This window comes from Hemitrygon akajei, chromosome 5 (genome assembly GCF_048418815.1).
Source record: "Hemitrygon akajei chromosome 5, sHemAka1.3, whole genome shotgun sequence".
In the NCBI taxonomy this organism is placed as follows: domain Eukaryota; kingdom Metazoa; phylum Chordata; class Chondrichthyes; order Myliobatiformes; family Dasyatidae; genus Hemitrygon; species Hemitrygon akajei.
Genome location: NC_133128.1, coordinates 134,997,080 through 135,011,203, shown reverse-complemented (window position 1 = coordinate 135,011,203; position 14,124 = coordinate 134,997,080). Strand labels below are relative to the sequence as shown.

The window sequence follows — 14,124 nt, the reverse complement described above, 5'->3', positions numbered from 1 at the left end:
ATCTATGCCCTCAAGTTTTAGACTCCCCGGAAAAAAAACTGTGACCACCCACCATATCTATAGTCCTCATTATTTTATTAGCCTCTTTCAGGTCACTCATCAGGTTCTATTATCTTTTTTGGGGGGAGGGGGTGTAGCAGTACACCAGCCTATTCAATCTATACTTATAACTCAAGGCCACCAATTATGTTATCATTCTTGTGAATTTTTTTTCTGTACCCTTTCCAGCAAATGACATCCTTCCTATAGCTACCCGACCAGAACTGCACACAGTACTCCAGATTTGGTCTTAAAAGTGCCTTGTACAGTTGTAGCATGAAGTTTCAATTCTCATATTTAGTGCTGTGACTGAAGAAGGGAGTTTTAGTACAAATTTAATTTCCGTTCAAAAAGAAATGGTGTGCAGGATTATGGAGTCCAAGTAAGGAAGTGAACAACTGAATGGCTGTTTCATAAAGCTGTAGCAAATAACCGGGGGGGGGGGGGGGTAAATGGTTGTATAAATATCTGAAATATGCCCCTCCTAAATTATACCAGGAAAACAACACCTTGCTAATTTACAGCAAAAGAAATGATTTGTATGGAAATTTCATGCATGAATTTGTGCCCTGGCACTCCATTCCAGACTAATGCTCTGCGAATTAATTTAGCAACACCTTTCCCTAACTCCATACCTCATTGCCTTTTCTAATCCACGTTAACATTGCTCATGACTGATGTTTGTTAGGCCATTCGATCATTTGAGGTGAACACATTTCAGCACAGCCCTGTCCTCATCCAATTAACAGCTGTAGGCCCCTGAATAATGACAGAATATCTGAGGTGGGGCTGTATATTTTGCTTTTGTTATTATCAGACTAAGGGATAAAACTAGGTGGGGTCTGAGGCCATTGTGCATTAACACGATTTGTTTTAACAGCTGTGCATTGTGCTGATCTGGCCTTGAACATGACATTTTCTGCCCTACCACTGATAGAAAGAGTTAAACCATAGTGCTACCATTTATTTTCATTTGTGCTTTGTAACCAACTTGCCACTTTATTTATAGAGGCTTTGTTTTATCTCTCCCTTATTGTGCAGTTGCTGTGATATATTTTTACCTTGCTTATTTTGTTTGCAGTGGTAAAAGCTATGTTGGGGGTGGGTTTGTTTTTGGACAGTCAGTCATCCCTTACGACACTAGCTGATGATGCTGTGCACACATTGTTCAGTTATTCCATCCAGGTGTGTTGTACCAGCCTAAACACTGTGATGTGGGCTGAAACTGGTGGAGAAGGGGAAAGGGCTGGAGTCTTGTTTCAGCCTGAATGAAGAATGTGACAGGGACTTGAGTATTTCTTCCAGTATGTTTGCTTCTCATGGTGTTTCCTCAGTGTTCTTCATTGCTCCCCCGAAGTCCGTAATGACAAGCTTGAGGTTTAAATTCAAAACAACCATAAGACAGGAAGGTACAGGAGCCTTGGGTTCAGAAACCTTGCAACCGTCAGGAGCCTGAACCAGCATGGATAACTTCACTCACCTCAACACTGAACAAACTCCACAACCTATGGATTCACTTTCATGGACTCTACAACTCAATATTATTATATACTTTTGTTATTATTTGCATGATTTGTCTTTTGCACAGTGGTTGTTTGTAAGAATCTTTTATTATATTCATAGATTCTTTGTTGTTTATTTTCCTGTAAATGCCTGCAAGAAAATGAATCTCAACGTTGTATATAGTGACATATACGTACTTTGATGTATCATCAAATCAGTTGTTGCTGTCCCTTGTATTAGTGTTAAGATTCACGCTTTGGAGTGTGTTGTAACTGAGTTCCAATTTTTTTTTTCCATCTACTGGTTCTAGCAGAAGTCACTAAGTTTAGCAAGTAATCAGCAGCTTGTAACTAGTACACAATCACAGTGGTATTTTCTCTTGGAGGTTCATTAATTTCAGTTTTGTTTCGGCTCCTTAATGTCACATTTGGTTAGATGCTGCCTTGCCATCAAAGACTCCCTCGTTCTGGAATCAGCTGTCTGGACTATGGTGGGCTCAAGGCTGGGATGAAGCCTGGAGCTGAGTGCACCTTATGAAGCAGCAGATGAACATTAGAGAACCGGGTTTTTGTGTAAGTCAGGGGTTCCGAACCTTTTTTATGACATGGACCCCTACCATTAACTGAAGAGTCTGTGGACCCCAGGTTGGGAATCCCTGGTGTAAATGATAATTGATGGCATTGTCTATCCCACCTTCCATTACATTTCTGGTGATTAATTAAAAAAAGCTCCTAAGTCAGAAATGAATTTGTTTTGCTTTTCAAGATGTACCTTGCAGATTTACATTTGGATAGATGCGATTGGTGTAAACATATTGGAACAGCTTGGCTGGAGGTGGTTCTGCAGCTTGGATCTTGTCCAGCTTGTAGCCTTCATTGTATCCATTGATCTTTAAGATATCTTGCTTTCAAATGGAGTGAATTGGATGACCAAATTTGTCTTTTTTGTTGGTAGAGATCTTTGGAGTAGCTGGTAGAGGTCAGGGGGTGAAGGAAGCCAAGATGGATTATCTGTTCAGCATATCTGGTTGAACGTAATAGCAATTGCATGACGACACTATAGCATAGCAGTTAGTGTAACCCTTTTCAGCACTGGCTGTATGATCAGGGTTCAATTCCTCCCACTGTTTGTAAATTCTTCCTGTGACTGTATAGGTTTCCTCTGGGTGCCCCAGTTTCTTCCCACATTCCAAAAGATGTATGAATTGGGGTTAGTATATTGTGGATATACTGTGTTGGTGCCAGAAGTATGGTAACACTTGCCGACTGTCTCCAGCACATCTCCAGAGCAAGTGCCACATTTCATTGTGTGTTTCGATGTACATGTAACAAATGAAGCTTGTCTTTAATTGCTTCACCGAGACTAGGGATGTTCTTGAAGTCTTCTTGCATTGGCTATTAATGATTGACAATCACCATTCATGACAAGATGTGGTTGGACTGTAGAACTTTGATCTTATCTGTTGTTTATGTCATCTATTAGCTTCATCTGCAGTGCATATGACATAACGTTGTAGGTACACCTAGTCCTGCTGTTGGGGTACCCCCCGCCGCCTTCTTTGAGCCAGGGTAAATCCTTTAAGTTTTCACCAAAGTTGGAATCCACAGTTCCATTTTTCAACTCTTAGTAGTTAGCTACCTTGGTGTTTATGATTTAAAGGCTGTCCTTAGGTAGTGAACGGAATCTGTTTTTACAGATATCCATAAGAGAGAAAAGACACAGCTATCAGTCTATTATAATCATACCTCCACACTATCACTGTGAATGGCATCAAAAGCACAAAACTGATAAAGATCAATGACTAAAAGTGAAGAGGGAGGAAACTAGTGCTGCCATTCTTAGGAACAAACATATGTACATACTTTGAATTTTTGAATTTAATAATAATGTGCAGGTGTCCATAAGTTAGACATATATACCTTGATGTGATCAGTGGATGGTCCTATTGCTGAAAAATCTGAAGACTGCTGGACCAACTCCTGCTAATGTCCCAGTGCTGCTTTGTCAGAGACAGAGTACTTGAAATAAGTTGTTAAGTCCTGTGGGTAGATTGAAAAATCCCAGGGCACTAGTTCAAAGATCTTTAGAAGAGTTCACCCTGATATTAACTCTGATCTTTTTGGTGTTGTGTAGGAGTTTACATCGTACCTGCAGGCATTTCCATTTTGTTATCATTTATGATTCCAAGAATGGAAAGTCATCTACCATAAATGCTAATTTTAATTTTCCTTGTCTCTGCAAATCCTGCATGATCTATTGTGTATTTGCAACATTTTCAGTTTTTATCCAAAACTTCTGTTTTTTTTTAATAGGGTGTCAGAGACCAGTGGGTTTGACCTATGGGATTGCCAAGGTGTGTACCTACAGTGGGTGGTACTATTGCCAAGCTTGTCACGTGGATGATCTGTTTCTGATCCCTGCTCGACTGGTTCACAACTGGGACACCACAAAACACAAGGTGTGTTTACTCCCTTACAACCTCTTGCAAAGTTCAGAGACAACTGTAGCACAACTTCTACCACCTTGTATTCTAGTCCTTTTGTTATAAAGGTCAGTACAACATTAATAAATGTTCATTTTTTGTGTGCCTTTTCATGAGATCTTAATGACTTGTACAAACAATTCCACCCCATATTTCCAAATGTCTTTGCTTAAGTCCCTTTGAAACTCCATTATTTATGACTTTTCACCATTTGGAAGTAGTTTACTTTTTTTGCTGAAAGTGGATGATCTCAAACTTTGAAGTTCAAGTGTAATTATCATTCAACCATACATGAATATAGCCAAATGAAACAGCATTCCTCCAGGGCCAAGGTGCAAAACATATTACCATCAGCATACCACTTCACATCACACAAATAGTGCATACGGTTACAATTTCAGAAAGCATGCAGTCACAAAGAAATTAATAATAATGTAGCCCAAGTCCCTGATTGGCATTACTGTAGATTGTTAGTATGTTGTCCTGGTCTAGCTTGTTTTTCCACTGAGCAAACAATGGAGGGCAGCACTGAACGAACACAGGCGGCCTTGCAAGAACCAGGGCAACACAGCTCCCCCACCACTGGTTCACCGTCAGTGAATTGGATGGACTTGCAGTATTCTATGTTACTAATATCCTGACGGAGAATCTCACCTGGTCCCTCAACACCAGCTCCATAGCAAAGAAAGCCCAGCAGCATCTCTACTTTTTGCGAAGGCTAAGGAAAGTCCACCTCCCACTCCACATCCTCATCACATTCTACAGGGGTTGTATTGAGAGCGTCCTGAGCAACTGCATCACTGCCTGGTTCGGAAATTGTACCATCTCGGATCACAAGACCCTGCAGCGAATAGTGAGGTCAGCTGAGAAGATCATCGGGGTCTCTCTTCCCGCCATCACGGACATTTACACTACACGCTGCATCCGCAAAGGAAACAGCATTATGAAGGACCCCATGCACCCATCATACAATCTCTTCTCCCTCCTGCCGTCTGGGAAAAGGCTCCGAAGCATTCGGGCTCTCACGACCAGACTATGTAACAGTTTCTTCCCCCAAGCTATCAGACTCCTCAATATCCGAAGCCTTGCCCTACTGTCCTGTTTATTATTTATTGTAATGCCGGTACTGTTTTTGTGCACTTTATGCAGTCCAGTGTAGGTCTGTAGTCTAGTATAGCTTTCTCTGTATTTTTTGTATTACGTAGTTCAGTCTAGTTTTTGTACTGTGTTATGTAAACCATGGTCCTGAAAAACGTTGTCTCATTTTTACTATGCCCTGTACCAGTAGTTATGGTCGAAATGACAATAAAAGTTGACTTGACTTGACTTGACTTGACAATAGGGTTTTGCGATCACATTAAAAACCTCCAAGACAATCACCACACACCACCTCGCCACAACAGTATGCAACAAGCCCAGGCGACAACACGACAATGGAATACAATAAATCCAGCTCCATCACTATCAGGCAACCAACTGATGGGATAATCCTGTTGCTCTTGATGTTCTTAGTATCCAGCAATGACTTGCAGTCATAAAGAAGATGTACAGGATCAACAAATACACCTTTGATTGGACCCAGAATGAAATCCATCTGCCACAGTTTTAACCGCTCAACTATATAATTATTTTCAGGCTTGCATCAATACTGCTTTTACTGCTGCCTGACTGAAAGTTATTGGCAGACCTGTGGCTTCCTGCACTGTCTATTATTCAAGTTATTTAGTGGTGTGATTAGTTGGGGGTGATGTGCAATATGGGCCAAGTGGTGTAATTCTGCTCCTATGACTGAAAGTCTTGTATTCAGGCAAAAGAAAATTGAGAAAAGTATCTGTGCGATAACACAGCATCATTTGACACCAGCACTCACAGAGATCAGATCTCTTGTAGGTAGGTGAGTTAGGATAATGTATTGCATTCATTGTGAAGCAACTGTAAGGGAATTGAATTTCTGTGGATGCTTTAATGAGGCCAGTAAAAGCCATTTATAGTGGTTGCTGTTGCAGATGGAATTTTTCTTGGCCTTGGTACATGATGGAGATCATTTTCATTGTGACCTTAAATGGATGGAATCCACACTCTTGTTTGTCAGTCACTGGGAGGAGGTGGCTTTGAAGAACCCAGCAATGACTTTCTCTGTGGTAGATAGCAGTAGGTCCCATAGTTGGAAGTCTTCTTTCTTGCAGGTGGTCACAATTAGCACCTCTGAGATAGCCAGGTAAACTTCTTCCCAGATATGGATGTTGAGACTTTGAAATTGTCATTCCACCTCGCAAGTTTTAAGATTGAGGATACTGTCTGCTCCTGTAATTATATTTTCAGTTGGTTTATTATCTGCTTGACCTTCAAGTGCGATGGCAAGGCTGGCCAAAAGATGCAAAAAATGTGTTAGTAAATACAGTTGAAACTTTATGATATCACAAGATCACATTTTGTTGATGAGAGTACCTGCCTGTTAATAACTTTTGGGTTCCAGTGAATAATGCACAAAAATTAAGATTTTTTTCCTTAGAATATGGAAGATTTAAGTGATTTTATTGAAATTTTAAGACATTGTGTTAGATTAAGGCTTGCTCTTAGGTTTTATATGAGTGCACCCCTTGTTACCCCCCCCCCCCCACTCCAAATTTTGTGCATAGATTTTGAGAGTGGGCCTTCAGCTTATAACCTCCTGTCTCATGGGCAAGAGAGGACTGAAATTCCAATGATTATTAGATGTCCCATTTGGACCTTAGATGTCTTGTCATCAATGTAAATCTTGGTTTGTTTCAAAGACTCAGCTAGAAGTGGTATAGTGGATGTAGTTCATGGGAAATCCTGACATGACATCCTCCCTTTAGCTACTCCACCCCAATATCACTCAAAACATCCATTTTCCTAGCAGTCTTTCCACTCCAATTAGGAAACAAACAGACTCATACCACAATGGATAATGCTTGACTGCCCTTCAGTTAGTCATTCCTTGGATGTGGAGGCCAAGTCATTAGGTATATTTAAAGAAAAGGTTGATGGGTTCTTCATTAATAAGAACATCAAAGGTTACGGGGAGAAGGCAGGAGAGTGGGGCTGAAAGGGATAATAAATCAGCCATGATGGAATGGCAGAGCAAACCTGGTGAGTCGCATGGCTGAATTCTGCTCCTTTGCCTTATGGACTTCCTTCACATCTGATATTTTTGAAATTAAAATCTAATTGCTCAAAGGATGTTTAGAAAATGAGAATTATTTTAATGCATGCAACTTTTTGAACAGATAAAACTTCATAAACCTGAAGACTCCTTCTAATCCATAGAGGATCACTGTTCTTGCATTGCGTGGTACTGACTTCAGGGCCAAATTCTTCAAGATGCCTCTGATTGCTTTTTAAGGAATGGAGCCTTGGGGCTGGAGTGCATTTCTATGTATATGCAGTCCCCAAGTCCCCAGGTTATTTAAGGATTCAGTTCCTGAAAACTGTCTGTAAGCCAATTTCGCTACGTCAGAAACATCCATTTTCTATAGTAACCGATATCATTTTGCTCAGTGAACACTTGCTATAATTCTTTCATCTCATTAAATAATTGCCCTAACATTTCTCATAATTGAACTGGTAGTATATATACTATATCCAGGTATTAGTAGATACCACAAAATAGTTTGTAATTATTGTTAATATATTGAAAAACATTCTAAAATTGTATGAGAAAATATCCATAAGTTGTATTTCTGTAAGTGATAAACACAGGAGATTTTGCAGATGCTAGAAATCTTGAGCAATGTACATAAAATGCTGGAGAAATTCAGTCTTCCAATATTTTGTGTGTGTGTGTGTGTGTGTGTTTGTTTCTGTAAGTCAGGTCATTTGTAACCCAGGGAGTCCCTATATTCTGATCTGTGTTTGACAGGTGTGACAATAATGTGATCTAATTTAACACGGAGCATCAATGAAACCACGTTGCTTGAATAATGGTCTAAATATGACCTCAGTGCCTGATTGTAGTGGCTGGCTGTAATAGCACTTGAGCAGGTTGGGGTGTGTAAATATCAGAGGAGAAGGAAATGGGATGCTGATGGAAACTTGTACATTCTTCACTGGTATTCCATTAGTGCTTACAATTATATTGGATACTACTGCCTATAAATTTGTGTCACGTTCCCTATATTACAACAGTAGCTATGCATTCAAAGTTGTAATTTAAATAATGAAGTCTATCCAAATTCTTTCATTTATTTCCTCCTTGATTTCCTCTGTTAATCAAGCTCTTACGAGTTGACACCTCTCTTGTCAATTTTCTTTTTCCTCACTTTTGCCAGCTCTCTCCCCTACTTATTTTAGCTAAGGTAAGTGGGCATAGGTGCAGGGATCTGTTAAACAATGCCATGACTCCTCGCAGTGAGGAACCCAGTTCTCCTCACCAACAACATTGCAATACCAGACCTTGGAGACAGAAATGGGCCTCAATGCTTGTCTTGTGTTGGATAATAATTGCCCATCAAGTGCAGAAAAGGAGAGGTTAGCGAGGTGAAGGCACAGCTAAAAGGTGTTCAAGTGTGGGAAGAGAAATGGCAAGCATTAGGAAATGAAACTCAGTGATCAGAGGCATAATGTCAAATGAGCACTCCATGCTGGAATGGAAGAACAAATGAACTAGAAATCAACCATGGTCAGAGAGTTAAGAGTAGTGACACTACAATGCACTATGGCAAAGAGCCGAGTTGGGCCAGGCTCAACAGACATTCTGTAGGACCCCATGGCATGGAAAGATGCTGGTTTGACAAATGAAGTCCTTTGTTCTAGAGCAGAGCTGCAGAGTACCCACAGTTTCTGGTCTGCCCCAATGCAGTCATCACTGATGGGAGAGGTTCCTTTAAAAGGCATTATATCCTATTGTTATCAACTCCCTCTAGTGGGCAGATGACAACGCCAAATAAAATTGCATCACGTGCTGAAAACTGGAAAATTGTGCATCCCACCTCTACTAAATGTTTGTATATCCTGGTGCCGTTGTGATGGAGCTGGCAGAGAATAACCACAGAATGTTCTTGGATCTCCCTCTACAGAAAGATGCACTTGACAGGGATGAGCATAAGTCAATGCAGACTCGAGGCTGAAGGGCCTATTTCCATGCTGTTTAATTCAATGACTATGATTGAGGCCAATAAAGGTTCAGCAGATTGATTTGTGGCTTATGCAGACTGGAGATGTATGCTGTACTTTCAAGAAGAATCTCATTGCAACATAGTTATTATGGGGCTTCATAAGGTGGATAAGGGAAGATAAACTGGATTTATAGAACCAGGAGTAATTGTCTCAGCATAAAAAGAAGTTGACTGTTTCGGGTTGAGGTGAGAAAGCCTTTCTTTACCCTGAGGACGATGGAGGGAGGATTACCCTTGTAATCTGCCATTTGATTTTGGGGAAACCACAATTGTTAGGCAGCTGGCTCACTTGGTTCTGATACCTCATACCCTTTAAACTGCTAGAGGCTCTGTTTCCCACACTCCTTTTAAATCACCAGTACCCCATTCCCCACATTTCCTTTAAACCTGCCTGATTCACTGGACAATTTATTATACCACTGTGTAATACTTTTCAAAGCATTAAACTAAATGTGTGCTGGGAGTACTAATAACACTGATGTCCAGTACACCAGAAAATCTCCACTAAAGTCCAGAGGATGCTGGAATATTGAAGTAAAGGGACTGAGGAATATGGGATTAGCAGAAGAAAGTGATGTTGGGGGAAAGGATCAACTACCATCTGAATGGCAGAGAAAGTGCAAGTGGTTCAATAGCTTATTGCTGCTTCTATATTTTCAGTCTGCAGTTAAGAATGCTATAATAGCACTTGTAAAGACATATTGGCATAATAAAATGCTAGGACTAGTTTGATAAAAATGTCTTGGAAATCCAGGATCTAATTTTTTTGGCTAAAAGTCTTTTGCACTTCAAATCTATAGGCTCCTGAACACAATAACTTGTGACCTGAACAACAAATGGTAAGTGCAAAGTGCACGAGATCCAACAATTAGCTGATAAATATGACCGTTTTTAGAGTTGCCATGACTATATATAGTCTAAACACCCAAGAGTCTTTCCTGATGAGAGCCAAGAATAAAGGGGAACATTTTGAGCACCAAAGGACAGCAGCATCTGGAAGATTGCCTCAACCAAAGGTCTGTCTTTGACGTGTATGGTAGATGATATTCTGCCACACATTACCTGGTTCCAGACTTTCTGCACCCCAGACTGACGAGGTTGAAAAGGCAGTGCAGTATCTGAAAAACAGCAAAGTTTGAGGAGCACATGGAATCCATGTTCAGTCTCTAAAATTTGGCATGAGTTCTGGCATGATTTTAAGCCTCGTATCCCTCATTTTAGTAGAAGAAGAGAGTTTGGTGCAGGAGTTCGGAGGTTCTGTACTGTGAGCACTTTAAAGAAAAGAGACATTTGATCGCAGGCAAAGGGATAGTCCTGATGAAGGGTCTCAGCCCTGAAATATCAACCATTTACTCTTTTTCATAGATGCTGCCTGGCCTACTGAGTTCTTCCGGCATTTTCTGTATATTGTTTTGATTTCCAGTATCTGCAGAATTTCTCCTGTAAAAGGATATCCCTTGCTGTCTGCCACAGAGAATGTCTTGAAAAGTATTTCTCAACCACTTCACAGTGACCAAAGAGCTTCTCATAATGCTGGTTTCATCCTTGTCTAGTACAGAGGACATGATTATTGTTAACGTGACAGCTCCAAGAAAACTTTCAGGGAGTAGCATCAATCACTGTCCACAGCCTCTTTTGAAACCACTGAAACCTTTAACGCTGGGGGAGATCTTGAAGAGTCCTCAACTTTGGATAACCTGAAAAATGTGCTTCTGTTCCACACGTACTAATGAATGACATGATTATTGTAATTCAAAACATCAAATCTATCACACACCCAAACCCAGTATAGAATAGGTTAAACAAGGGTTAAGCAAAGTTATAGCATTGCTACAACTCTCCTTCCGGTATTGTGCCACACCTCCGAGTTGCTCCTGGAGTGGAGATAATTTACATGAAGATAACAATACCTTTACCTCCACTCCAGACTGATGTTACCCTGCAATATAGGAGGCTCTTAGAGCACAATCCATAAATCCCATTCCCCCACTTCTTTCTATTTCTTATCCCTCTTCTTTCTTGGAAACCACCCAACTGCTCAAATATGGTTTGCCACTTGGAGGTAATTTACTGAGGTCAGTTAACCTGCCAAGGTCATTGTGACTTCAGTCACTGAACAGTATTTGCAGATAACATGTTTGTACACATCCCCAGACTCTGCACCAAGTGTCTGTTAACTCATTCAGTGAAGCTTTTGAGAGCATTGGACTAGCTAGCACTAAGCATTCCTAAGAAGAAAATCATTTCCTAACCCATCCCTATCAATCAAAACACACCCCTCCTCCCACCCCCAAGAAATAAAAACCTCCACACTTTGGGAACCACCTCCCACCGAAGATAAAGGTTGATGCTGAAATTCACCACTGCCTCCGTTTTGCCAGTACAACCTTTCTTTATCTGAATAAAAATAGATCAGTTCAAAGCCAGCACCAAGCTCATGGTGGCAATCATCCCTGCCTTCCTGTATGATTAGAAACATCTACAGCAGGAGCCATCACAGTTCAAATTAAATTTATTATCAAAGTATCTATATGTCACTGTATACTACCCTGAGATTATTTTTTTCTTGCAGGCATTCTCAATAGAACAATGAGATACAATAGAATTAATGAAAAGCTATGCACGAAGACTGACAAGCAAATAATGTGCAAAAGAAGACAAACTCTGCAAGTACAGATAATAATAATGATAAATAATACTGAGAAAATGACTTGTAGAGACCTTCAAAGTGAGTCCATAGGTTGTATTCAGTGATCAATTTAGTGTTGAGGTGTGTGACTATGTAAAATTCTCCAAATCAGCTAGTATATTAGTTTTTTATGGCCACATGTACTGAGGTTCAGTGCAAAACTGTTCTGGATGCCATCCATACAGATCATTTCATCACATCAGTACATCAAGGTAGTACAAGGAAAGAACAATAACATAACCCAGAATATAGTATTACAGTTACATAAAAAGTGCATTGCAGACAAAGAATAAGGTGCAAGGCTGTAAAGAGGTAGTTCGTAAGTTCAAGGGTCTGTCATACTGTACAAGAGGTCCATTCAATAGTCTTATAACAGCAGTATAGATGGTATGCTTGAGTCTGGTGGTACATGCTTTCAGACATTTGTATCTTCTGCCCAATGGGAGTTTGGAATGAGGGTCTTTCTTGGCCAGGGTGTCTGCGTGTTTGGTCCAAGACAGGCTATTGGCCATGTTTACTCCTAGCAACTTAAAGCTATCAACCATCTCAACTTCAGCACCATTGATGTGAACAGGAGTGTGCTTCATAATTAACACACCATTAGTCTCTCAAGAAACAGAAGGATATCTTGTGAGAGCAGGAGGAAGTTTATGTGGAACATTAGTGCTGGTTGAGATCAATTAGCCTGAATGGCCTATTTGTGTAAATAAGGAGCATTCAGAGTGCAGTTATCCTTTGTGGGCTGCGCCAATACTGAGGATATTTTGTAAAAAGGATCTTTAGTTAGTAAAAATATTGAGCAGAATTTGTAGGTGGAATGGTGCCGATGAGCATCCATTGATTATGTCAGTTTTCATTCTGGTTTTTTTAGCAATCCTATCATTGGGTGCTTTGCCATAAGTCCTGAAATTTTCTCCCTGTGGGTCTCTACTTCCTTAAACCAAACTTTTGGTCACCTACTTCTGTATCCAGCTTGGACTTGCAGTGTTTGAGGGCACCCAGGAGAAGAATGCCAGGGCAAGTTGTAGACAGTAGTCAAATCAGGAGTCCTTACTGAGTTTTGGCTCCCTAATCAGTGACACTAAGACCAATTGCACATTTATCCCTGGAACTACAGGCACTATCTCTGAAAAAGCTGCCTAATCTGATCCCATGCAGTATTGCACCTAATACATTACTGGCCTGTCTGTTCTCTGGAGCATTTTTTCCCTTTTAAATCTGAGGGTTATCTGGGAGTCCCATAAAATTTGTTTTGTAAGTACGTGCATCAACTGAACTTTTCAAGTTTATAACCTCTGGATCTCTTGGCAGTATAATAAAAAAAAGACTGAATTCAGCACTTTAGTCTTGCGAAACTATAAACTGGATTGTAAATTGTAATATTTATTTCATTTGTCAATCTTCCCTTCTTTTGCAACAGTTAGTGAAGTTTTTTTTTAAATGCAGAGGGTCATACATCCTGTACAAAATGGAGAGTTAATAATTCTAAGCATCTGAGAGTTATGGGAAACAAGAGAAATGAATTTTAAAATATGATCTACATGTAACACCTCAGAGCATTCTGAAGTGCTTAACAGCCGAAGTATTTTCTGAAGTATTGTCACTGTTAAGTGAATGAAATGCTGGCTATTCTTTTGCACATAAGGTAATGTTGATAGTAAAGATCACATACTTTGCATATTAGTTATTTCACTAGAGATATCACAGAGTCAACTTCCACTCTGCCAGGTTTCACATTGCTCAGATAAACGGTTTATTTCATGTTGAATGAAATAGGTAAGTTCATTGGCAATTGTTCCATGAAATCCTCTACATTCATCAGATTATGCTGAGTCTCATCATGAAAATAGCAATTCTGGAAGTTCAGAATTCCTTACATATCAAATGGAGAATATCATCTGGGCTTTGTGCTCATACATGAGTGAGTCTTGAACATATGACTTCTGAATCAGAAGGCAGAGTATTACCAGCTCTACTCCACCTTCTAAAATATGTTGGATTTGATCAGAAGATTTTTATAATCTCAAATGTTCAATTTTTTAAAAAATTCACTCATTAGGTGGGTATTACTTTCATAGCCAGGCTCAGTTGCCCTGCAATAGGTTTGATACCTGAGTTTAAATAGCAGCTTGAGGGAGCAGTTGAAAAGAGCATTGGTTGTTAAATTTATTTCACTACTGTAAATTCCTCCTTGTGTAGATGGATTGCAGGTGGCTTAAGGAAAAGGTGAAGGTGAGTGGGGTGCAAGAAGATAAATAGGATTGTTGGAGATG

At 40.0% G+C, this 14,124-nt stretch overlaps 1 protein-coding gene across 18 annotated transcripts in view; it reads left to right on the top strand.

Moving 5' to 3' along the window:
- Positions 1-14,124, top strand: part of plekhm3 (pleckstrin homology domain containing, family M, member 3) — a 126,183-nt gene that overhangs the window by 55,136 nt on the left and 56,923 nt on the right. For all 18 annotated transcript variants that reach the window (XM_073046548.1, XM_073046550.1, XM_073046549.1 and 15 more), the window contains one exon: positions 3,855-4,000. In XM_073046548.1, coding sequence (XP_072902649.1) covers positions 3,855-4,000 — 146 coding nt within the window. The remainder of the gene's footprint in view (positions 1-3,854; positions 4,001-14,124) is intronic.